This window comes from Schistocerca gregaria, unplaced genomic scaffold (assembly GCF_023897955.1).
Source record: "Schistocerca gregaria isolate iqSchGreg1 unplaced genomic scaffold, iqSchGreg1.2 ptg000391l, whole genome shotgun sequence".
Taxonomy (NCBI): domain Eukaryota; kingdom Metazoa; phylum Arthropoda; class Insecta; order Orthoptera; family Acrididae; genus Schistocerca; species Schistocerca gregaria.
Window position 1 is genome coordinate 1,754,033 of NW_026061830.1, and position 26,958 is coordinate 1,780,990.

The 26,958-nt window shown below is 47.3% G+C and overlaps 1 protein-coding gene across 1 annotated transcript in view; it reads right to left on the bottom strand.

Annotated features, from left to right (window-relative positions):
• The window catches only part of LOC126309758 (acetylcholine receptor subunit alpha-like), a gene marked incomplete at its 5' end in the record, with an annotated part of 254,597 nt that overhangs the window by 15,212 nt on the left and 212,427 nt on the right, over positions 1-26,958 (bottom strand). Inside the window, 3 exons of the mRNA XM_049992103.1 lie at positions 5,345-5,481; positions 14,536-14,704; positions 22,541-22,656. Of these exons, the coding sequence (XP_049848060.1) occupies positions 5,345-5,481; positions 14,536-14,704; positions 22,541-22,656 (422 nt within the window). The remainder of the gene's footprint in view (positions 1-5,344; positions 5,482-14,535; positions 14,705-22,540; positions 22,657-26,958) is intronic.

The following is a 26,958-nucleotide window of genomic DNA, read 5'->3' on the forward strand; positions in this document are numbered from 1 at the left end:
GTAAATAATAATGTTACCATATTTAACCAAAATATTGGTGGATTAAAGAAAAAAGTAGATTATCACAAAAGTAAAGTAAAAAATAATGTTACCATTTTTCATCAAAATATTCCAGGATTGAAGAATAAAGTAGATATGCTCCTGGTTTGTTTCGATGACATTGAATATGATAATGTAACAGATATACTGTGCCTGTCTGAGCATCACATTGTGTCTGATATATAATAAATATCAGTGGTTATAAACTAGCTGCACATATGAGTAGAGAGAATAAGGTGAGAGGAGGAGTTGAAATATATGTCAAAAGTTAACACTGTGTAAAAAGCTTAGATACAAAAAAGTTTTGTCTAGAGCAACATATAGAAGCATGCACCTGTCAACTTAAACTGAAGCAGGGTCTTTTACAACTGTAACAGTATATAGGTACCCTTCAGGAAACTTTAATTTATCCCTGGAAAACTTGGATGCCTTGTTGCGCTATCTGTCAGATAGGGGAAAGCAAAATATTATTTGTGGGGACATCAATGTTGATTCACTGAAAGAGTGTAATAAGAAGAAAGACCTGGAAGTCTTGCTCAGTTCTTTCAATTTGACATCTGTCATTAATTTTCCTACTCGGGTAGTAAAGGACAGCAGCACATGGACAGATAACACTTTTATAGACCAAAATAAGTTTAAAAACATAAATTCTTGTGCTGTTGAGAATGGCCTTTCTGATCATGGTGCTCAGCTAGTTACAGTGTATGACATAGCTCCATTCAGTAATTCAAAACTACCCTCCAAAGTTGTGCATTCAATTAATGACTCAACAATTAGAAATTTCAGAGAAAATCTTCAGCAGTTAGACTGAGGTGTACAAGGAACTCGATGCCAATTTAAAATATAACTTATTTTATGATACATTTGCAGGAGAATTTGAAAACTGTTTCCCCAATAAAGTAGTTAAATCTAATTATAAGAAACCATGCAAAAACCTTGGCTTACTAAAGGAATAAAAATATCTTGTAACCACAAAAGGGAACTGTATCTAACAGCAAGAAAGAGTAATGACCCACAAACAGCCAAATATTATAAAAACTACTGTGCTACATTAAGAAAGGTTATTAGAAAGTCCAGAAGCATGTACATCATGTCTGAGATTAATACCTCTCATAACAAAATCAAAATAATTTGGAATATTATTACAAGGGAGACCGCTCAACCAAGAGTACAGGATGAAGGCATTACCATCAAAGCGAATGGAAACTTGACAAACAACAAACTGGAAGTCGAAAACATTTTGAATAATCATTTTTTAAATGTTGAAGAGAAAAGAGGATCTAAAAGTTCATTAGAAGAAGCAAGGCAGTTAATGGAAGAGGCCTTACCCACAGAATTTGATAAAATTGAAACTCCACCCACCTCTCGTTCTGAAATTAGGAATATAATAAACTCTCTCAAGAATAAAATTTCACATGGAATTGATGGCATTTCCAGCAGGATAATAAAAGCTTGTTCCCAAGAGATAAGTGGGATTCTTAGCCACATATGTAGTAGCTCTCTGAAGCAGGGTATTTTCCCAGATAGACTGAAGTATTCCATTGTTAAACCACTGCATAAAAAAGGGGATACGTCTGATGTCAACAACTACCGCCAAATCTCTCTTCTGACTGCCTTATCCAAAATTCTTGAAAAAGTACTGTGTTGTACAGTAGCTTCAAACCTTTGTAAAAATAAAGTTTAACAAAACGTCAATTTGGTCTCCAGAAAGGTTTTTCAACGGAAAATGCTATATATACTTTCACTAATGAAATATTAAATGCTCTGAGTAACCGAAGTCACCCGTTAGGATTTTTTTGTGATCTCTCAAAGGCTTTTGATTGTGTAAATCATCGAATACTTCTAGATAAGCTCAAGTACTGTAGTATGAATGAGACAGCGCTCAAATGTTTTAAATCATACCTAACTGGAAGATTCCAGAAAGTTGAAATAAGCAGTTCATATAATATGCAAAAAACTGCTGATTTTTCAGACTGGGGAGCAATCAAGAATGGGGTGCTGCAAGGTTCAGTCTTGGGTCCTCTGCTGTTCTTAATATATATTAATGCCTTGCCATTCTATATTCACGAAGATACAAAGGTGGTACTTTTTGCCGATGAGACAAGTATTGCTATCACACCCAGCAGACAAGAAATAACTGATGAAATTGTAAACGATTTTTTTTCAGAAAATCGTTAAGTGGTTCTCTCTAAATGGGCTCTCATTTAACATTGACAAAACACAGAATATACACAGTATACACAGTACATACTGTATATATTTACAGTTCCACAAAGTAAATGGGATGATACCATTAATAAACATAGACTTTGATTAGAAATCGGTAGCTGAGGTAGAATATTCAAAATTTCTAGTTGTATGCATTGATGAACTGGAAAAAACACACTGAAGATCTGCCGAAGCTTATGCTTATGCTATTAGGGTCATTGCAAATTTTGGCGATATACATCTCATTAAATTAGCTTACCACGCCTATTTTCATTCTCTGCTTTCTTATGGCATCATATTCTGGGGTAACTCATCATTGAGTAAAAGGGTGTTCATTGCACAAAAGCGTGTAATCAGAATAATTGCTGGAGCTCATCCAAGATCACCCTGGAGACACTTATTTAAAGAGCTAGGGATCTTCACTGTAGCCGCGAAAGTCTTTGGTCACTTACCTAATAGAATCACAAGTCTGACAGATAGCCATATAGCATTTGAAAGGAAATTAAAAGAATTTCTGAATGACAACTCCTTCTCCTCATTAGATGAATTTTTGGATATAGTAAGTGGGTAATTTCCCCACCCCCAACAAAAAATAAATATTAAGTGTCATGTAATATTTTGTGTAATGCAATATCTTGTATAGACACCTTTTATTACCCTGATACGTTCCACATCATTACGAAGTGTCATATTCATTATCTATGGAACAAGTACTAAACTAATATAATCTAATGTAATTAGATTTTCATCCCCCTTTACATACTGTATTACCCATCAAAACCCTCATATATTTTCTCTACCTCTTCATCTAGAGTTTGCGACGTCGGCATGCATGTCTTATGTGTCGTTGTCGGTGTTGGTTTGCTGTCGATTGTGATAAGGACAACTCTATCACTGAACTGTTCACAGTAACACACTCTATGCCCTACTTTCCTATCATAATGAATCCTACTCCGTTATACCATTTTTTGCTGCTGTTGACAGTGTTCTATATTCATCTGACCAGAAATCCTTGATTTCTTTCTACTTCAGTTCACTGACTCCTACTATATCTACGCAAATTGAGCCTTTGAATCTACCTTTTCAGATTATCTAGCTTTCCTACCACATTCAAGCTTCTGACATTCTACGACTCTATTCGTAGAACGTTATCCTTTCGTTGATTAATTAATCTTTTTCTCATGGTTACCGCCCCCTTGGTAGTCCCCTCATGAAGATCCGAAATGGAAACTGTACTGGAATCTATAGCCAATGGAGAGATCATCATGACACTTTTTTGAATTACATGCCACACGTCGTGTGGATACACGTTATGTGTTTCCATTGGCTTCTGCATCCTCAAGCCGTTGATCACTGCTGATTCTTTAGGGGCAGTTTCGCAGCCCTAGGACAAGAGAGCGCCCTGAACCTCAGTCCACTCCTCCACCCTCTTTGATAAGGCCGCCATATCGGCAGCATAATGGCGAGGCGTTCGTCTCCATGGGCGCCAGTTCGTGCCCGACCGTGCACATCTTGTGAATGACTTCCTTCAGGATAACGACTTTGCTCGACTAGAGTGGCCAACATGTCTTCCAGAGATAAACCCTATCGAACATGCCTGGGATAGATTGAAAAGGGCTGTTTATGGACGACATGACGTATCAACGACTCTGAGGGATCCACGCCGAATCGCCGTTGAGGAGTGGGACAATCTGGACCAACAGTGCCTCGATGAACTTGTGCATAGTATATATCAAAGCAAGAGGACGTGCTACTGGGTATTAGAAGTACCGGCGGGTACAGCAGTCTGGACCACCACATCTGAAGGTCTCGCTGTATGGTGGTACAGCGTGCAATGTGTGGTTTTCATGAGCAGTTAGAAGGGAGGAAATGATGTTTACGTTTATTCCAATTTTCCGGTGGCAGACGCTACGAGAGAGGCGTTGTGCATCACGGGTAAGTTTAGTGTTAAAACTGCCGAATTGTGCGTGCCTAGGAAAACACACATCTATATCTAGATGGATACTCTGCAAACCACATTTAAGTGCCTGGCAGAGGGTTCATCGAACCACCTTCAGAATTATCTATTATTCCAATCTCGTATAGCGCACGGTAAGAACTAAAACCTATATCTTTCGGAACGAGCCAACCAACACATTGCTTCCTCGTACTTATATCTCGGGTAAAGACTGTGTATGTGAAATTGAAGATGTTCGTGCTCTCACGCATAATGTTTTTAGGGCTACAAACTATCGCTCTGTCAGGTGCTATCCAACGTGAGTTTCGATTTATTCATTTCGTGATTTTCTTATTTGGAACTTTGTTATATCGTCGTAGATTCCTTTTTGTAGCAAACACAACTTTGTGTGTTCGCGAGCGCTTATGTGTGCGTGTCCGTGTGTGTGTGTGTGTGTGTGTGTGTGTGTGTGTGTCGCGCGCAATCAGTGTTTTTTTATTTCTTAATCACGAAATATATTTATGAGTTATTTCACTTTTACTTAAGTACATCCGAACACATTGTTTACATACACAAGTTAACTTGTGATCAGATTCTTTTTTTGTTAAGCACACCGTGTAAAATCCGTGAGTTGTATAACAATTTGTGACGGGTGCTCTACCTATGGCGGCTGAGTTTGACAGTCAGTTCCGCTGAAACGTTACTACCTCGAATATGCCTAAGCAAGTGTTACGTTTTGCACTGTGGTCTAAAGGGAAAAAAATCTATTGAAGACATAGAAATTAATGTTTTTGATGGAACAAGATCAACTTAATTCATAAAATAATCAGAACAATCATTTTCACTTACAATAACAATAAGGCCTGTACAAAAGCAAGAATTTATGCAAGGACGATAATGGAATGCCTACAACAAACTTTCGTGGAGATCAAAAATACATAATATAAGTAGAAAAACGTTGTGCTTCTTACACATTGCAGGATACCATTATTTCGGTGTAAGATTTAATGAGATTAGATCACGGAATGTATGTAGTAGCTGAAAGCAATAGAAAAAGGAACACGCACGGAAACACAATTGGCGGCAGTAAGAAGAAAAGGGGGCGAGTGCGGACAGAGGCGGGTGTGGCACACACCGAGGCGTAGGGAAGCGGAGCCCCACCTGAAGGTGTCGAGGATCATGGTGAAGAGCACGAACTTGCCCAGCAGCGGCACCACCAGCGACGTGGGCGGGATGATCTCGGCCAGCAGCAGGAAGAACACGGTCAGCGACAGCAGGATCGAGATGGACAGCGACACCTGCGGCAGGGAGAGCCAGCGTCAGCGTCTTGCACCACATTCACAGTTCTGTCTGCCCTTAACCACTTCAGGCGAACGCTGGGCCAGTTGCCACTGTGTGCCTGATGTGTAGGTAGAAGCGAGCTGCAACGGCAAAGTTTTGTGTTTTGGTACTTGGGCCCAGGGTGTCTGGTGGCTCGTAAGAGATTAATAACGTAATTGTCAGTTATTCAATTTATTACCCCGTTTACCTTTATTTCTCTGAGTGTCAAGGTCTGTAATATGTAATTATGCAAAGTAGTAGTTATAGTAATAAACTGGGGGACATTCAAGTAATCTCGGTGCTCCGCTGTGACTGCACTCAGGGAACACGTGTGTCGGCCGAGACGCCGTCAATTGTCGTGTCTGTCCTGCTGAGGATCCACAACGTGCCTGTAACAACGTCTCGGAAAAAAAACGCGAGCAGCGGTGAATACACAACAACTTCTGTGACCGAGTGGAATTAGTTTATTTCCGTACACGACACATGACGCATACCGTCGACTTTCGCGCTGTTGTGCAGATATTGTCGGTACAATCCAGACGCTGTGATGAATGGGGATATGGGATCAAAACGAAATTCAATTAGCCTGTTGTGAGTCAGTGGTGCCCACGTGTGTGTCATATGAAAATACACGGGAAAAAGTCTCTAGAGCGAGTCCGGTATTTTGTCGGTGTAGTTTAGGTACAGCTTGTTTATGATTTGTGTTTACTGTTGTTCAGCTTTAATAGCAGAACGTGTCCGCTACCAGTGGGTGCCACCACCGTCGCAGCACTGACAGAGCCGCCCCCCCCCCCCCCTCCCTGCCCCACTGTCAGCCGGCACCGTAGCTCAGCGTGTTTGGTCAGAGGGTTAACTGCCCTCCGTAATAAAAAAAAAAAAGCTGAGCTAACCGATCAATTACAAACTTGAACGGATGACTTACGACGTCCGTCTTGAGCAGATGCAACGAAAACGAGCGAAATGAGATTAATAAAAAAAGGGGGAGGGGGGCGCAACATGACTCACAGCCAGTCCGCACGTATTCCCATCTATACGTACAGGCCTTTCACTGCAGACAAGCTCCAGCACAGAGGTGGGCACATAATTTTCTTGCGAGCTGAGTCCCGATAAATTATTAGTTTCTCCTTTCTCGGACGACGCCGATTCCACTACTGTGGTTCAATTAATGAAAAGCCACTCCAGTTGCCTAACTGAATCTTTATCCAGTAGACACGGCCTCTATACACGGTCCAGTCGTATTAATGTCACTGCAATAACCACACGTAGACTGCGCGTGGCGCCTCTAACAGTGATGGGTACGTAAAGCGTTTCTGGGGGACGCGGGAAGCAGTGCACTCGTCGTAATGAGGAACCGGAGCGACTTTACCTGACGTCCAAAAGGAGAGGATCATTGGTTTTCGGGCGGAGGGTGGCAGCATTTCCGAAGAGGCAAAGTCTGTAAACTGTTCACGCGCCGCCATAATAAAAGTATACTGTGCATTGCGAAACGGTCCCAGCCGCAACCGTCGCCGGGGTATCTGCGGTGCAGCACAGGGGTCGGCAGACGGCTGCATAGAAGTGTGCGGCCAGACACATGGACCGGGAGCCCACCGGCAGCGTCTCCTCGACGTAGCAGGCGCCTGGGCCGAAACCGTCGCCGGGGTATCTGCGGTGCAGCACAGGGGTGGGCGGCCGGCTGCGAAGAAGTGTGCGGCCAAACACATGGACCGGGGGCCCACCGGCAGCGTCTCCTCGACGCAGCAGGTGCCTGGGCCGAAACCGTCGCCGCGGTATCTGCGGTGCAGCACAGGGGTGGGCGGACGGCTGCGTAGAAGTGTGCGGCCAAACACATGGACCGGGGGCCCACCGGCAGCGTCTCCTCGACGTAGCAGGCGCCTGGGCCGAAACCGTCGCCGGGGTATCTGCGGTGCAGCACAGGGGTGGGCGGCCGGCTGCGAAGAAGTGTGCGGCCAAACACATGGACCGGGGGCCCACCGGCAGCGTCTCCTCGACGCAGCAGGTGCCTGGGCCGCAACCGTCGCCGGGGTATCTGCGGTGCAGCACAGGGGTGGGCGGACGGCTGCGTAGAAGTGTGCGGCTAAACACATGGACCGGGGGCCCACCGGCAGCGTCTCCTCGACGCAGCAGGCGCCTGGGCCGCAACCGTCGCCGCGGTATCTGCGGTGCAGCACAGGGGTGGGCGGCCGGCTGCGTAGAAGTGTGCGACCAAACACATGGACCGGGGGCCCACCGGCAGCGTCTCCTCGACGCAGCAGGCGCCTGGGCCGCAACCGTCGCCGGGGTATCTGCGGTGCAGCGCAGGGGTGGGCGGACGGCTGCGTAGAAGTGTGCGGCCAAACACATGGACCGGGGGCCCACCGGCAGCGTCTCCTCGACGCAGCAGGCGCCTGGGCCGCAACCGTCGCCGCGGTATCTGCGGTGCAGCACAGGGGTGGGCGGCCAGCTACGTAGAAGTGTGCGGCCAAACACATGGACCGGGGGCCCACCGGCAGCGTCTCCTCGACGCAGCAGGTGCCTGGGCCGCAACCGTCGCCGGGGTATCTGCGGTGCAGCACAGGGGTGGGCGGACGGCTGCGTAGAAGTGTGCGGCCAAACACATGGACCGGGGGCCCACCGGCAGCGTCTCCTCGACGCAGCAGGTGCCTGGGCCGCAACCGTCGCCGGGGTATCTGCGGTGCAGCACAGGGGTGGGCGGCCGGCTGCGTAGAAGTGTGCGACCAAACACATGGACCGGGGGCCCACCGGCAGCGTCTCCTCGACGCAGCAGGCGCCTGGGCCGCAACCGTCGCCGGGGTATCTGCGGTGCAGCACAGGGGTGGGCGGCCGGCTGCGTAGAAGTGTGCGGCCAAACACATGGACCGGGGGCCCACCGGCAGCGTCTCCTCGACGCAGCAGGCGCCTGGGCCGCAACCGTCGCCGCGGTATCTGCGGTGCAGCACAGGGGTGGGCGGCCGGCTGCGTAGAAATGTGCGGCCAAACACATGGACCGGGGGCCCACCGGCAGCGTCTCCTCGACGCAGCAGGTGCCTGGGCCGCAACCGTCGCCGGGGTATCTGCGGTGCAGCACAGGGGTGGGCGGACGGCTGCGTAGAAGTGTGCGGCCAAACACATGGACCGGGGGCCCACCGGCAGCGTCTCCTCGACGCAGCAGGCGCCTGGGCCGCAACCGTCGCCGCGGTATCTGCGGTGCAGCACAGGGGTGGGCGGCCGGCTGCGTAGAAGTGTGCGGCCAAACACATGGACCGGGGGCCCACCGGCAGCGTCTCCTCGACGCAGAAAGTGCCTGGGCCGCAACCGTCGCCGGGGTATCTGCGGTGCAGCACAGGGGTGGGCGGACGGCTGCGTAGAAGTGTGCGGACAAACACATGGACCGGGGGCCCACCGGCATCGTCTCCTCGACGCAGCAGGCGCCTGGGCCGCAACCGTCGCCGGGGTATCTGCGGTGCAGCACAGGGGTGGGCGGACGGCTGCGTAGAAGTGTGCGGCCAAACACATGGACCGGGGGCCCACCGGCAGCGTCTCCTCGACGCAGCAGGCGCCTGGGCCGCAACCGTCGCCGCGGTATCTGCGGTGCAGCACAGGGGTGGGCGGCCGGCTGCGTAGAAGTGTGCGACCAAACACATGGACCGGGGGCCCACCGGCAGCGTCTCCTCGACGCAGCAGGCGCCTGGGCCGCAACCGTCGCCGGGGTATCTGCGGTGCAGCACAGGGGTGGGCGGACGGCTGCGTAGAAGTGTGCGGCCAAACAAATGGACCGGGGGCCCACTGGCAGCGTCTCCTCGACGCAGCAGGCGCCTGGGCCGCAACCGTCGCCGGGGTATCTGCGGTGCAGCACAGGGTCGGGCGGCCGGCTGCGTAGAAGTGTGCGACCAAACACATGGACCGGGGGCCCACCGGCAGCGTCTCCTCGACGCAGCAGGCGCCTGGGCCGCAACCGTCGCCGGGGTATCTGCGGTGCAGCACAGGGGTGGGCGGACGGCTGCGTAGAAGTTTGCGGCCAAACACATGGACCGGGGGCCCACCGGCAGCGTCTCCTCGACGCAGCAGGCGCCTGGGCCGCGGCCCGTGCAGACGGCTGCAGCTCGCACGCCAGTTTTATGCTCCATCGGACACACGGTCGTTGGCGTGAACGGCAAGAAACGTCCGAAACCGAACACCTTCCACGTGTTACGGTCTGGGAAATGTTTTCGTGGTATTCCCTGGACGATCTCGTCATTCTGGAAGGCACACTGGACCAATAAAAGTACGCATCCATCCTTGCGGGCCGTATTTACCGCTACGTGCAGTTTGGCCTTCCTCGGCACGAAGGCATCTACCAGCACGACAATGCAACGTGACTCACAGGTTGCAGTGGTCCGAAGAGCACCGGTACGAGTATAGCGCACTCCCCTGGCCACCACGCAAGCCGGATTTAAGCCCGATGCAGAACCTGTAACACCATCTCCATCCAACTGTGACGCATTGGATACTCAAACCGGAAGCGCAGCGCGGCTGGCTGGGGCACTGCATTCGGCGCGTCTCCAGACTTCCACAGCCTCACTGGCTGCCTTCCTGCGCGCCTCGCACCAGTCCGCGTAAAGGCTCCTGTCAGGTCGTCACACTCACGTCAGTGGGTCGTTATGAAGTCAGTCTGAAAGTCATACTATGGAGAAGCAAAGCCAGATGATTAAAAAAAAACACGTTGCTCTCTACGGCATAACTTTCAGACACAGTTGCTAACTGCCTACTGTAGAGGACGAAACCAGTCGTGTGGACTTAATGAAGTTCCAATTAAGCAACTGCAGAGGTTTTTCATTAGTTATCCGAAAGATGTTCCAAAAGTGATAGCTGGGCCGGCGGGAATCGTCTGCTGGCTCCGTCGCTACGGGCAGCAGCCAAGCAGACGTACGCCGTGTTCTCTCGGCGCCACTCGATGCGACACAGATAAACGAGCGTTATATCGACGTGCTCGTCTCGTCTAGAGTTTCGCAATGCTATTAAAAGCAGTACACCGTTCTACAAAAAAGAATCACCCGTACTTGCATAGCTCGCTATCGCACAGGAATCAGAATGACACAGCAGTGAACTCCGGCTCCCATTTCTGATTCTCTGAGTAACTGAACTACCGCCTAGACAAGAGCTTCAGACGTCTAATTACTTTACAAAAGCGTTAATGTGTTCAATGTTTCAGGTTAAGAATGTAAGCGAAATAGAGTTTTCGAAAGCAAACGAATTACGTGGAAAGTGCTTTCGTTGTGAGGTACGGTCATCACAGTGGCTGTCTGCGGCCCCCAGAGTTACGCTGGATCGACACCCGAGAAGGCAGTTTCCAGCTCCAGCACTTATCTTCCTCTTTTAAACGTTTAACTTACGATTATACCTCGTACTGAGTACACTGTGACATCGTTTTAAATTCTTAAATTCGGTCAATAAATGTAAAAAGTAATGAGAATGAAACTTTTGTTGCTCCCCCATAAGTTGTATACTAAGCGACAGTCAACTGAAAAAGAGACAAGCCAAACAGAAGTAAGCAGACACGGTTATACCACAAACACTCGCCGCACACATTCAGCGGACTGTGAGGTCTGCAGTCGCCTGCTGTAGGCAGGAGTGCGCCTCTTCGTCCGAAGCGCCTCTCTTCACAGATCCATGGACATCGCGTGGGGAGAGACCGGGAATACGTGCAGCACGTGGTCAGACCCACATCGGCAACGCTGGAGCGTCCTTACACATCACCCACACAGTTTAGACGCGATTTCCGTGATTCTGGAGGTGCGCACCTGGGTGCAATCTTGGCCCCGTAGGCAACCGCAGATATTTTTCCACGAAAGGATTGCCTTCTTGTCTCGCACTAGGATCACAGTTTTAACAGTTGTGGTGATTGCTTTTGAAATGATGAGCGCTTTATTTAAGTTTTAGAGTTCCGTAACTGAATCGCTAAGAACGGAAACCTTGCAGACTAGCTCTGTTGTCCCTCTCTCTCTGTCTGTTAAGAGGCTTTTTTCTCAGGAACGGCTTCCCGTATCAAGTTGAAATTTGTGTCACATACTGAGGTGCACGGTCCCTTTACTGTGAAATAAATATAAGCCAAGTCGATGCGGTCAAATTTATTTCACGTATTTTCATACTCGCAAACTCACTCATCACCTAGAATCATGAAATTTGGGAAGCAGCAAGATTTCACAAGACAACTAAAGCAAGAAATTAGAAAATTATTCATTTGTAAAAATATAACACGAAAATTATTTTAATTGTTTTGTTCGACTATCTGTCTGCTCATCCATCTGTTAATACTTTTTTGTTTTCAGTAAGAGGTAAATGTAACAAGCCGAAATTTCAGTCTCACACTAAACTCTATGGTCCGCTGGCGGTGTAAAAAATGTAGGCTTGTAAGTCAATTAAAGCAGAAGATACGACCATTTATGCCACACATTTTGATACACGATTGTCAGTATTAACAATGGTAACACCAAAAAATCATCGAAATTCTCGATTCTCGGGATGGATGAATTTATCTTCTGTACACACATTACTGGCCATTAAAATTGCTACACCACGAAGATGACGTGCCACAGACGGGAAATTTAAGCGACAGGAAAAAGATTCTGTGATATGCACATGATTAGCTTTTCAGAGCATTCACACAAGGTTGGCGCAGATTCGAATCCTGCCTCGGGCATGGATGTGTGTGATGTCCTTAGGTTAGTTAGGTTTAAGTAGTTCTAAGTTCTATGGGACTGATAACCTCAGAAGTTAAGTCCCACAGTGCTCAGAGCCAGCCAGGTTCTGTTTACAGCAGCATGACGGTGGCATCCCTGTTTGGCGACATCGCGGTGAACGCACATTGGAAGCGTGTATTCGTCATCGCCATACTGGCGTATCACCCGGCGTGATGGTATGGGGTGCCATTGGTTACAGTTCTCGGTCACCTCTTGTTCGCATTGACGGCACTCTGAACAGTGGACGTTACATTTAAGACGTGTTACGACACGTGGCTAACCCTTTGTTCGATCCCTGCGAAACCCTACATTTCAGCAGGATAATGCACGACCGCATGTTGCCGGTCCTGCGTGGGCCTTTCTGGATACAGAAAATGTTCGACTGCTGCCGTGGCCAGCACATTCTCCAGATCTCTCACCAATTGAAAACGTCTGGTCAATGGTGGCCGAGCAACTGGCTCGTCACAATAGACCAGTCACTACTGTCTATGAACTGCGGTATCGTGTTGAAGCTGCATGGGCAACTGTACCTGTACACGCCATCCAAGCTCTGTTTGACTCAATGCCCAGGCGTATCGAGGCCGTTATTGCGGCCAGAGGTGGTTGTTCTGTGTGCTGATTTCTCAGGATCTATGCACCCAAATTACGTGGAAATAGCATAATACGAGGGTCAGTCAAAAAGTAATGCCTCCTATTTTTTTTCTACGTTTAATTGTCAGGAAATTTAAATGCAATTACATAGGTTGAAAACCACAACATTGAGGATCATTTTGTCATTTTTCAATGTAATTTCCGCCCATCTCTACAGTTTTGGTCCATCTATGAACAAGGGCATGTATCCCAGCACGGTAAAAATCACAGCTCTGCTTCCTAAGCCATTGACGCACGGATGTTTTGACGGCCTCCTCATCTTCAAAATGAATCCCACGATGAGCTTCTTTTAGTGGCCCGAACAGATGGAAGTCTGATGGTGCCAGGTCAGGGCTGTATGGGGGATGAGGCAAAACTTCCCATCCAATTTTGACAATCTCGTCAGAGGTGTGACGACTGGTGTGTGGTCTTGCATTGTCATGCAAAAGAAGAACATCTGCCATTGATTTTGTTGGGCGAACTCGCTGAAGACGTGCTTTAAGTTTTTTGAGGATTGTGACGTATTGAACAGAATTTAATGTGCATCCCTGCTCCAAAAAATCAACCAGAATCACACCCTCTGTATCCCAGAAAACTGTTGCCATAACTTTCCCTGCCGATCGCACAGTTTTGAATTTTTTCTTCCTCGGCGAGCTTGTGTGACGCCACTCCATTGACTGCCTCTTTGATTCGGGTTCAAAAAAATGCACCCATGTTTCGTCCCCGGTCACAATTTTTTTCAGAAACTCATCTCCCTCCAAACGGAAGCGCTGCAAGTGTTGGGAGGCTATTGTTTTCCTTGCCTCTTTATTCTGAAACCCACCGTGCACAAACTTTTGAGTACCCCAATTGTTTAATAATCGTGATCACACTGCCTTTACTAAGAGAAATAGTGCGACACACTTCATCTGCAGTCACCCGACGGTCACCACGAATGATGTCATCAACTTGCTGAATGTTGTGTGGAGTCACTGCACTCACCGGCCTGCCGCTCCGCTTTTCATCAGTCAACGGTGTTTGCCCTTCAGCTTCCTTACAACGACGAACCCATCGTCTAACAGTGCTGACATCCACTGTCACAACACCATACACCTTCTTCAGTCTTTCATGAATGCGTATGGGCGTTTCACCTTTTGCATTCAAGAATTCAATCACACAACGCTGTCTCAAACGAACATCGATGTCGGCCATCTTACAAACTTCTGCTGTGCTGCCACCTGTTGACACAGAAAGTTACTACTGCAGTGGATTGCAGAAGAAGGTTTGAGGAATGGCGCCAAATTCAAATTTTTCACTTAACTTAATTTTTTAAGTAGAAAAAAAATGGGAGGCATTACTTTTTGACCGACCCTCGTATATCTGTCCATTGAATACCCGTTTATCATCTGCATTTCTTCTTGGTGTAGCAATTTCAATGGCCAGTAGTGTAACTAAGTTTGTAGGGAACCCTGGATGCACTGGTGCTACTCGCATTTTTATTGCATCATAATTTGAGGTAAGATCAGTGGAAACAGCGATCTGCCGACGCCTGGAACAGCCGTGCCGAGCCGGCCGCGGGGCGTCTCTTCCAAATGTGACCTCCGTCAGCCGGCCGGCCCACGGCTAGAAGCCGGAACCGACCTCATGTTTAACAAACGGCCGCGCCGTCCAGACTGCTTCCTTTGCTCGTTTCCATTTGAGTGCCGCTTCCAGAGTTGCGCCTACCTTCTCTCCGCTGTCGGAGGGCAGGTAGAAGACGAGCACGGTGAGGAAGGAGATGGCCATGCACGGGATGATCAGGTTCACCGTGTAGAACAGCGTCTTGCGGCGCATCGTGATGTTGAACGTGATGTCCAGGTACGGCTCGTCGCAGCACGTGTAGTACTTCTCGTTCCTGAAACACACACACACACGTACTGCCGGCCAGCCAAACGGCACTCTGCGCTCCCTAGAACTCGGCTCTTTGTACGTCGAACCTCGAGAAATCCGATTTCTCCATAAATCTAATGAGTTAAACGTGCCTTTCAGAGGGAAAAGACCTCCTATAATTCCAGCAAATCGTGCACGCTTCCGTGCACTCGATAACTGGAAGCCATACTGCAGTTGCAGCGATTCGCCACAAGACAGCGATTTCGACCGGCACCACGAGCAGAGTGGCTCTGCTACAAGAAATCAACTGCTACGATTTGCTGCAGTTGCACCTGATCTGCGTATCCCTGTCGAATACTTGCAAAAAGCGAATTTGTAAAAAAAAGCGGGAACTGAAATTTATTTAACTTGTTTTGAAATGCATTTCTCGAGAACTGCACACTACATTTTTCACTGATCCCAAGTGCCTCGTGTAAATCTTTCCAGTGGGCTAATACAACGCGTTTTACGTTTTATTAGTCCACAATTTCTTTTCATTTAGTAGCCTTACTCGAACTGCAGGTGTCTACACGATTTGTTTTGCAATCTCGACCCGACAACAGCAATGTTGTCTATAATAGCACTGCTGATTATCATAACTCTTGTTACAAACTGTGTGAGGTAGACATAGATTATACGAAATGACGAGCGACTTGAGTAGAGTCGTGTAATATATTTGTCCTAAACATTTAAATTAAAATATCTTGTTAATACGAGGGTCAGTCAAAAAGTAATGCCTCCTATTTTTTTTTCTACGTTTAATTGTCAGGAAATTTAAATGCAATTACATAGGTTGAAAACCACAACATTGAGGATCATTTTGTCATTTTTCAATGTAATTTCCGCCCATCTCTACAGTTTTGGTCCATCTATGAACAAGGGCATGTATCCCAGCACGGTAAAAATCACAGCTCTGCTTCCTAAGCCATTGACGCACGGATGTTTTGACGGCCTCCTCATCTTCAAAATGAATCCCACGATGAGCTTCTTTTAGTGGCCCGAACAGATGGAAGTCTGATGGTGCCAGGTCAGGGCTGTATGGGGGATGAGGCAAAACTTCCCATCCAATTTTGACAATCTCGTCAGAGGTGTGACGACTGGTGTGTGGTCTTGCATTGTCATGCAAAAGAAGAACATCTGCCATTGATTTTGTTGGGCGAACTCGCTGAAGACGTGCTTTAAGTTTTTTGAGGGTTGTGACGTATTGAACAGAATTTAATGTGCATCCCTGCTCCAAAAAATCAACCAGAATCACACCCTCTGTATCCCAGAAAACTGTTGCCATAACTTTCCCTGCCGATCGCACAGTTTTGAATTTTTTCTTCCTCGGCGAGCTTGTGTGACGCCACTCCATTGACTGCCTCTTTGATTCGGGTTCAAAAAAATGCACCCATGTTTCGTCCCCGGTCACAATTTTTTTCAGAAACTCATCTCCCTCCAAACGGAAGCGCTGCAAGTGTTGGGAGGCTATTATTTTCCTTGCCTCTTTATTCTGATCGGTTAACATTCTTGGAACCCACCGTGCACAAACTTTTGAGTACCCCAATTGTTTAATAATCGTGATCACACTGCCTTCACTAAGAGAAATAATGCGACACACTTCATCTGCAGTCACCCGACGGTCACCATGAATGATGTGATCAACTTGCTGAATGTTGTGTGGAGTCACTGCACTCACCGGCCTGCCGCTCCGCTTTTCGTCAGTCAACGGTGTTTGCCCTTCAGCTTCCTTACAACGACGAACCCATCGTCTAACAGTGCTGACATCCACTGTCACAACACCATACACCTTCTTCAGTCTTTCATGAATGCGTATGGGCGTTTCACCTTCTGCATTCAAGAATTCAATCACACAACGCTGTCTCAAACGAACATCGATGTCGGCCATCTTACAAACTTCTGCTGTGCTGCCACCTGTTGACACAGAAAGTTACTACTGCAGTGGATTGCAGAAGAAGGTTTGAGGAATGGCGCCAAATTCACATTTTTCACTTAACTTAATTTTTTTAAGTAGAAAAAAAATGGGAGGCATTACTTTTTGACCGACCCTCGTATTAAGGTACTGTACGTCACCCTGTTTAAAGGTTAAAAACTTTGGTAATGCCTGTAGTTCTCTCAGAACCATCAGATGGAGCGCTGTCGCTACGACTTTCCCATCACTTCCCCTGCTACAGCATAAGCTTCAAACTGTTAATTACTTGAAATACGAACTTTTATTACTTCTTGTGACAAGTCGCAACTCCACAAGCAACGTAACTTCTCAGAGCGGCTCGCGGCACTGGAATGTCCATAAATTGTAACGTGAACCGGTTACTCGACGGATCTAATCGAAACGAAACAAAACTACAGAGCCACGCTCAATAACTGGGCAAATCAGTCACAGCCAAGCAGCCATACTGCCACAGGTCACATGCGATTCGTCGGGTTGCACGGTGTGAGCGTGTGGCTGCTATTCTGTCATTCTGCGCAACGGATTCATCTGAGATGTACCCTCTACCCTATGGCTCCTGCAAGATGCAATTTCCACCCCCACACTACTACAGAAGTCAGAGAGACGCTCCTAACGTTCTAAAGAGAAATGCCTGAAAAACTTTCAGCAATAAATATCTTCTGGAGTCGTTTCTCTGTAAGGAAATGACACAAAAATTCACAAATTCACAACATTTCTAGTGAGATACTTGGGTACTGGAGTAGTGCTAGTTAGTGTAAAACAAAACATGAAACTAACGAAAATTATTATTTAGTCTGCAAAAATTCTGAGAAATCGCAATTGCACTTTTAGTTGTGAACTGAAGAAGTTATTTCTGGTTTCTTTTCGGAATGTGAAGTTACCTCTTACGGATAGGATTCCCTATGGAAATTTCTATACAAAGTTTAAGATTGTTAATGACTTGGCAGAATGGCTGAGAGCCGATCCTACTAAACTTGAACAATTATCCGTTAGAATCTTGCTAGGTACGGTGGAGGCTGTCGTGTGTGAAATTCAGTGCAGGGTACTGTTGTGGAGGAAATATGGGGCTCGCAAGAGCTGTAGTGCACAATACCTTAAGCTGCGATGATGACTGCTGTCTGCGCCGCTCGTTGCTGACAAATAAGATAACTCTCGTTCTATCTGGATTGACCTTCGACAATCAAACACTCCCAACGCCTTGATGAAGTCAGGGACTCCTATTCGCCCTTAGTCTAACTACTGGCGTAGTACACTGGTCAGATAACCAGTCCACCGTGATGCCACTCAAAAATTCGCTCGCAAGCGTTTAACTATAACTCTGTCCGTTCACACTGCACAATAAGTGTGGCGGCCAACACAGTGAACAACGCTTAATCACAAGGACTCAATATCGAGTCGCACTCCGCTTCGCTCTCGACAGAGGTGCTCTCCCAGTGAAGTACTGAGGAGAGACTTGTTCCTCGCTCTTTGAGTACACGTACGAGCGCACACGCTCTCGTTACGTGTTCTCGCTCCAAGGGCGACGACGGAACGGCCGCTCTCCACGCCAGACGTGAAGAGGTATATCTTTCGGTCTCTTCCATTACTCCTTCAGCTCAAGCCGTCAGAAATATCGTCTGCCAATCGGCACTGCTCTTCTAAAACGGGAGAGTAGCGTTTCGTTTAAGGCGAACAATCCGGAAATCTGTAGCATCAGCGTTTGGCGTTTGCTGTCTCCCTGTGAAAATCTCTGAAATTGCGTGCTATGTTTGTAAAGAATGCGTAGGCTGGACGCTTCCACACAATGTAGCGGAATTTGCTTGTAAGCCAAACACGGGGTCGTTCTCCCTTTCACTCGGCTGATGTAGATAGGTTGACTCGTCCTCTGAAGGGACCAGCACCCCGGCGTGCGGTTTGCCTCTCCTGAACTAAAATCTTTTGTGACCGTCGTGTGTTGAATGTGTACGTGTGTGTGTACACCAGCCTCGAGTATTTCAACCCTGGTGCGCACTTGCAATTTACTTGTTATATTCATATCGCTTACATGAATTCATACAACACTGACTTTATCTTATCGAGTTTGGGTTCGAATGAAGTGTCTTGATGGGCGGAATACGATTGTGAGGGCGGAATATGTAAGCGATGAAGGTCAGGGGACCGCGGCGCCTTACAACGGGAATTCCGAGCGATCGGCAATCGGCGATTTGCCGAGACTTACAGAACGTGTCGTCTGAGAACACACTGTGGGGCTTTGCGGCGGATCGCTGCAATCTGTCGCTTGTTTTGTGGGCAGGGGGCATTGGGCAGAGAGGCGAGGGGGGCAGGGGGCCAAGGGGGCTGGCGAGGGCGACAGGGGGGAGAGGGAGGCACGTTAACGCTCGGTAATTGGAATTATTACGTCGATTCTTGCTACAGTTGTTTTGTCATTCAACTCTTCCGACACACATATAGCACAGAGTACTTCCAAAAGTTCTGAGACCGCTTTTATTTCTGGCTTATAAGCGACGTGAGGGCAACAACCACGGTGGAAGGTTTAATAGGCGTGTGAGGAGACGGTGTCAGGTGGTGAAAGGGCAGCTCTGGTGTATCAGAAATCTCAATGGGGTAACGACTCTTTATCATGTGATCGAGACATCCTCCAGAATGTTTCGAAGAAGACAAAAGTGTGTGCGACGATGCACAGACTTGGCTGAAAGGCGGAACGCCGACAGTTCTTTTCTGGAAAAAGAGACTCGGTGTTGTCAATACGAACCTATCATTTAACGACAAAATGCAGAAATTCCCATGAAGACGCTTTGACCATATAATTGACATTCGAGCAGATGTGACGTGCGAATTGAACAAAATCCCACTGAAGGACCCATCTGACAGCTTCACGCGGTTGTGTGAATGTTCTGTGCGTTGTACTCGGGGGAGGGGGGGGGGGGCAACGATGTAGAACAGCTGAAGCATTAAAACCACCCTCACCACCTTTCTTTTCTTTTAGTAATTCAGTCTCAGAACAGTTTGGACTGACTAACGGTGGGCGTGCAACTGATTACGATGCAAATAGACACGATGTGTTCCCGGCTTTGCTCACAATAGAAAACGCGCTTAACCAAGCCAACTGGAGATCACCGAAGCAGAAAAAGTGGGTCGAGATCCAATGACTGTTAGCAGAATATGGAATCGGTGGGTTCAGGACGTTAATACGGAATGCCGTGCTGGATCCCAACGGCCTCGTATCACTAGCAGTCGAGATGACAGGCATCTTATCCGCACGGCTGTAACGGATCGTGCAGCCACGTCGCGATCCCTGAGTCGACAGATGGGGACGTTTGCAAGACACCAACCATCTGTAGGAACAGCAGCATGGACTATCAGCTCGGAGACCGCGGCTGCGGTTATCCTTGACGCTGCATCACAGACAGGAGCACCTGCAATGGTGTACTCGACGACGAAACTGGGCGCACGAATGGCAAAACGGCATTTTTTTCGGATGAATCCAGATTCTGTTTACAGCATCATGATGGTCGCATCCGTGTTTGGCGACATCGCGGTGAACGCACATTGGACGCGTGTATTCGTCATCGTCATACTGGCGTATCACCCGGCGTGATGGTATGGGGTGCCATTGCTTACACGTCTACTTCACCTCTTGTTCACATTGACGGCACTTTGAACAGTGGACGTTACATTTCAGATGTGTTACGACACGTGGCTCTACCCTTCATTCGATCTCAGCGAAACCCTACATTTCAGCAGGATAATGCACGACCGCATGTTACAGGTCCTGTACGGGTCTTTCTGGATACAGAAGAAGTTGGACTGCTGCCCTGGCCAGTACATTCTCCAGATCTCTCACTAATTGAAAACGTCTGGTCAATGGTGGCCGAGCATCTGGCTCGTCACAATACGCCAGTCACTACTCTCGATGAACTGTGGTATCGTGGGCAGCTTTACCTGTACACGCCATGTAAGCTCTGTTTGACTCAATGCCCAGGCGTATCGAGGCCGTTATTACGGCCAGAGGTGGTTGTTCCGTGTGCTGATTTCTCAGGATCTATGCACCCAAATTACGTGAAAATAGAATAATAGATTTGTCCAATGAATACCCGTTTATCATCTGCATTTCTTCTTGGTGTAGCAATTTTTTTGGCAAGTAGTGTATTTATCCCTTGTTTCGACGACACATTTATTCCGATGCAAACGAAATTTTATGCCCCCAGTTCCCTGGTACACTCAACAATAGCAACGGCAAACATAATTCATTTTGAGCCAATGTACTCATACAGGCGGACACCTGCGATGCCTCCTCGGTAGCGAAACGTGCCGCGTCGAATCGAATAGAGTCCTGGTGCCGGAACCCGACCGTGGCACACGAGTGCGTGTATTCTGCCGTTTCTCAGAATAATTTCACAAAACACAAAAATGTGTGGCAGCTAGCAGCAGCGGTTGCGTACACAGAGGAGTCTCACTGTACATAGCAGACAGAACCACCGTGGCCTGCAGGTTAACTGGCAAATGTAACGAGAGTGTTTAAGCTGAATTCAGTTCCTTTTATCGGTGCCTCGATAAGAGCGATTCGCCTTCTCATTGTGGCAAAAGATCATTTGCAGGCCCTGTACATTACAAATATTTAAAAAAATGTCATTCAGGTTTCACCATTAAAAGCACCGACACCTTACCTGCAGCACTCTTTCTGCAGTACGGGACATTGTCGTGAGTAGACGTGCTTCGACAAATAAACATTACAGGCGATCTAAAGGCCTGTCAGCCAGTGTGCAGCGCTTCCAGTACGCCAGCAGCGCCAGCGCGCAGACGACTGCGGTGTGGGCCTTCGCTGCACGTGCCGTACACAGCGCTGCCACCACACTTTGGAGCTACTCTTCCTCCAAACGACTTTGTAGGGTGTCACCCAGGCGGTTCCTGGCAGTCGACGTGGGGAGTACGCAGTTGAGTTCAGTTGACGATTCTCCTCGCTCGACGCCGATTGCTGCGCGACTCCTCAGTCCAAGTTCCGTTCGCTCCGAGCTTCAAGCCATCAGTCGGCCTCTGCGTCGTCACGAGTGCATCCGCCGCGGAGGACGTCGAACGTTTCCCGGCTGTGTCAATGGTACCCGATTACGACAGAGTATCGTATTTAACTGAGTGACGAAGATTAGAGTAACAGTACAGACTGTACCTTCTAAGAAACTGTTACTGTGTATTGTGTCATTCTCATATCGAATCTGGACGTTCTTTTAGTCGGATTATTCTGAAGGAGCGTTTTGTCGAACGTTCTCGATGGGTCGTGTTAGTAAAGTTCCGTTGTTGCCTCGCTACCTGATCATATACATTCATTAGCTGCGTGCATCACCCACTACAGGGCTTAACCAAGTCTGCCTACCTTCCACTGTGCGTCAGTTACTCACACCACCTAGTTTCGAGACGGTGCTCCACTGAGCTTTCAACCTTTGGCGCGTTGCCATCAGGACAATGGTGAATGTCTGAAGAAGGTCTCTACTGTGGAGTGACTTGTATAGAACTGAAGTGAAACGAGTACATCAAACTAATCAATAACGATCCGAGATACTCGTATTTTATTAGAAGAACCCTAGGGATGTATAGTGAACCTGTGAAGCGTGTAACTTACAGAACACTAGTTCGACCGATCTTCAACAGTGTTGGCCAGTCTGGGATCCTTACCAGATAGTACTGATACAGGGCTACGGTGACACTGCCCAGCCCCAGTTGCAGATGCTGCATCACAGTATCGTCCACTGTCCAAGTTCCCAGAGTGCGAAGAACAACAAACATTTGCTTCCTCCCATATACATATGTATTGCAAAAAAATGGACTGAATGGATTGTTACCAACAATGGGCGCACCAGAGCTGCACTGCGACTGGAAGAGGGGGAGAGTGCGACCCACCTGACGGCCGGCACCTCGAGGATGTCCCACTCCACGGACGTGTAGAACTCGGACAGGTCGACCCCCAGCTCCACCACGTTCGAGTCCTTCACCTCGTCGATGTGCCTCAGGTCCACCTGTGAAACATCACAAGAATGCGGGTAGCGCAACTCCCGTGCACGTATATGTCGTTCCACTGTAAATAACGTCGCAGATGCTCGATAGACTTATTGGTTTTCGAGCACGTCACAGAAGATGCATTATCTCACACATCAGTGTCATATTTAAACCTCGGAGGTGTTGCAGGAATTATATTTGAGCCTTTAGACTTTCATAAATTCAAAACCGTACTCTACACTAACAAATGGTTTTCGACGTCTGACAATATAACCTAATTTTCCTTTTATTTTCAAGGGGATGAGACAAAGCAACGTGAGTATCCAGCCTCAGTTGCTATGTTTTTCTACCTCCCAAGATTTTCTACATTTGTTCCTAAAGTGTGGTAGTAGAAATATGGTACTGTAGTTAGTAATCAGTGACCGTATAGTAATTTCGGATTCGTAAATAAACTTCTTCCCACTGAATTCTAGTGCTCATTACATATTACTTGCTAATACAGTTGCAATCATCTAATTTGTTAATTATAAAATATTGTTAATTATAGAGGATCATATAGTGCGACCTAACATATTTAGTGAGGGGTAGCAAACATATTTCAGCACATTAACGAGAATCATTTGAAAGTACACGTCTCCAAATTTTCGGTAAGGTACCCAAAACCATCTGAAACTAATTATCTACCAAATTAATTAACATTCAAGCTTTAGACTATGGTTAACTTCAGTTATAAATTATGTCAAAATTACTGTTATATTCTGAATTTTGGCGTTATCATTTTGTTGATATATTTTTTATGTTCTATTTGGCGTGTAGCAGTTTTAAATTAACTCAGTAAGTTCAATATTTTGAGGTTGATGAATTACTTTATAAAAGATGACTGCCGCAAAGCTGTGCAGAGGATTGGCCGGCAGTCTGGGCGGCGGCGGGCGCGCGCCTCTCGCCGTGGACAGCGCGCCCCGGTCCGGCAACGGACCCGCATCTATATCCTGCAGTCGTGAGTTCAAATCATGACTTCCGTAACAGTAATTACCAGTTACTTTCGAGTACATTAGCACAGTGATTAGCGACTCCTATGAACAGTAGCTGGTTCGCAGGACAGTGTCATCAGTCTTGTGACTGGTTTGACGCGGCCCGCCGCCAGTTTCTCTCCTGTGCCAGCCTCTCCACCTCAGAGTAGGCAACTGCGTGCTGTATGTGTGCCAGTCCCTGTCTTCCCCTACAGTTTTTGCCCCCACAGCTCCCTCTAGTACCGTGGAAGCCATTCCCTCATCTCTTGACACATGTCCTATCATCCTGTCCCAGTGTTTTCCACATATTCCTTTGCTCTCCAATTCTGCTCAGAACCTCCTCATTCCTTACCTCATCAGTCCCCATCATTTTCAACATTCCTCTTAAATGCTTCGATTCTCTTCTGTTTCGGTTTTCCCACAGTCCATGTTTCACAACCATACAATGCTGTGCTCGAAGCGTACGTTCTCAGAAATTTCTTCCTGACACTAAGGCCTGTGTTTGATGCCAGTAGACCCGTTTTCGACAGGAATTCCGTTTTTGCCAGTGCTATCCTGCTGTTGATGTCCTTCTTGCCCTGGCCGTTATTGGTTTTTTTGCTGCCTAGATACCAGAGTTCCTGAACTTTATCTACTTCGTGACCATCAATCCTGATGTTAAGTTTCTCGCTGTCCTCAGAGTGCTCAGAGCCATTTGAACCATTTTTAAGCAACTTGGATGCATGAGCTGTTAAGCTGACTGTGTGGTAATTCTCGCACTTGTCAGCTCTTGCTGTCTTCGGAATTGTGTGGATCATATTTTTCCGAAAGTCAGACGGTAATTTGCCAGACTTATTTATACATTATACACACCAACGTGTATAGTGGTTTTGTTGCCACTTCCCCTAATGATCTCAGAAATTCTGATGGCATGTTATCGATGACTTCTGCCTTATTTGATCTTAAGTCGTCCATAGATTATTTTTGTGCACGATCTTGATTGTTTCGAGTTCTTTAAATGTATATGAGAACAGTTTTATGGTAAAATGATACGTTAAAGTTTAGCGACATGTGAATCGTTTGAACCACGGACTGTGTTGTACTTAACAATCCATGAACTAGTGCAACAAGTGAAATCTGCTCTAATGCCACCCACAACAACAACGACAACAGAGTGAGTGGCATGGCGGCGGCCTTCCGTTGCCCTCGCGGCCACTACCAACCATACTTTCGCGCCCGCTAGCAGCTGTCGCTGTATCCGTGCGCAGCGGCAGTATGTGTGTGTCGGAAGGGCACTTCCTTCTCAGCTAACGAACCAGTTCTACCTTCAACTTGTGTGGGCCATCCGCAACCACAGCAGTAATAAAATGTAACAACTACAGCCGTCCTTATGATGTTATTTATTTTATGGCTACCAGTTTCGGTGGTTCAGTGCATCATGTTGAGGCCTTAGCCGACGCTAATGGTGTTAACACAACCCGTGTACACGATGCATCAGTGGCCAACATCTCTAACAGGTTTTCGCAGACTATCTTTAACAGCGGCATTTGTCTCCCCAACCGACTGAGGTGATAGTCGATGTTTGGAGCTGTTAAAGATACTCTGCGAAAACCAGTTACAGATGTTGGACACTGATGCGCAGTGTGTATACGGATGGTGCTAACCTTATTAGCGTCAGCTGAGGCCTGAAGATGGTGCACCGAAGCGCTGAAACTGGTAGCCATAAAATAAATGGCATCGTGAAGACGGCTGTAGGTGTTATATTTTATTACATAAGTGAACGGGCCAAGTCCCTTAGCCCTCCAGTGACGAGCACGGACGTGCAGACACCGCAGCAGTGGTGCACCGACGCTCGCTGAGGAACTGCCGTGGCGGCCCGAGTGCTGTGTTTTGAGTCGCACTCCCTACGGAGCCCTGGGCAGTGAGTTGGCCTCTTCAGACTCGGATTTCGTGGCAGCTAAGTGCAAGTGGCCTGCCTTTGCCAAGCCCACGACTACGTGTGTTCTTAACTCTAGAACATTGCCAGGGATCTGGAGTTAAAGCTTTCCGTTGCTCACTTTGGTCTTATGCCCCTCTTCTGTACTTTACTTCCTTCTACGACTCAAGTAGGCAGCCGAACGTCCATTTGTTCGAAAGTCAAAACTCCTCGAAGGATACTATATTTGATAAATTCGCTCTACAGAGTTTACCTGGGCCGTCTTCTCACTGCACCAGTGACTCATTGACAATTACGCAACTGCCGCGTTCTTTTCCAGCGACCCTGCCGCCAACAGCGGGCTACAAGAGTCGGCTGCTGGAGCACCTGCTGGCCGATGTGATGTTCCAGCAGAACGGGCCACCACCTCGTCTCTACGGTCCGTAAGCGCCCCTCAGTTTGTGGACGAAAAGCTTCCAGGCAGCGAGACGGGATGAGATTGTCCGATTAGGTAGCCGCCACGGCCACCTGACGTCACGTACTGTCTGCGGGGTCTGCAATGAAAACCAGTTTTTATTTACCGCTAATTTGATTTTTACTACTCATTATTTTTCGTCTTTCTGTGCACTCATCAGTCTCTTCAACAGTTACTGTAGTAATTCACTTCCGTCAGTCCAGCCACTGAAGTCCTTTCATCCTTGCTCTTGAACTTTTCTTTTAATACCTTCATTCCCTCTTCGATGTACAGATTAAACAGTAGAAGCGAAAGGCTGCAACGCTGTCTTATACCCTTTCTAATCCAATAACTTCGTTTTTGGTCTTCAGTTCTTATTGTTTTCTCTTGGTTCTTTTACATATTGTATATTAGTCGTCTTCCCTTAAGAACTTATACCTGTTTCTAAGAATTTTGATGCACCATTTTACATTGTCTAACACTTTTTCTAGTTCGACTAATCCTATGATCGTGTCTCAATTTTCAGAAGTCTCGGTTCAGTTATAAACCACAATGTTAGAACTGTCTCTCTTGTGCCTTTACTTTCCTTAAAGCCAAAATGATCAACGTTTAAATATTCACTATTTTCTTTTCTGTTCTCGTATATATTTTTCTTGTCAGCAACATGGATGCATGAGATTTGACATCTTCGGGATTGTGTGGATGACATTCTTCGAAAAGTCTAACTGTACTCATCCAGTCTCATAGATTCCAGAAAAGTAACAGGAATACTCGTCTAGGCGGCATTTGGCCGATGATGTTAGACATTCCTAAGGAATGTTAGCTATACCTTCCACTTTCTTTGATCACAAATCTTCGAAAGCTCTGTTAAACTCTGATTTTGATACCGAATCCGCCATTTCTTCCAAATCTTCTTCTACTTGTTCTTCTGTGACCTCATCAGACAATTCCTACCTCTGCTAGA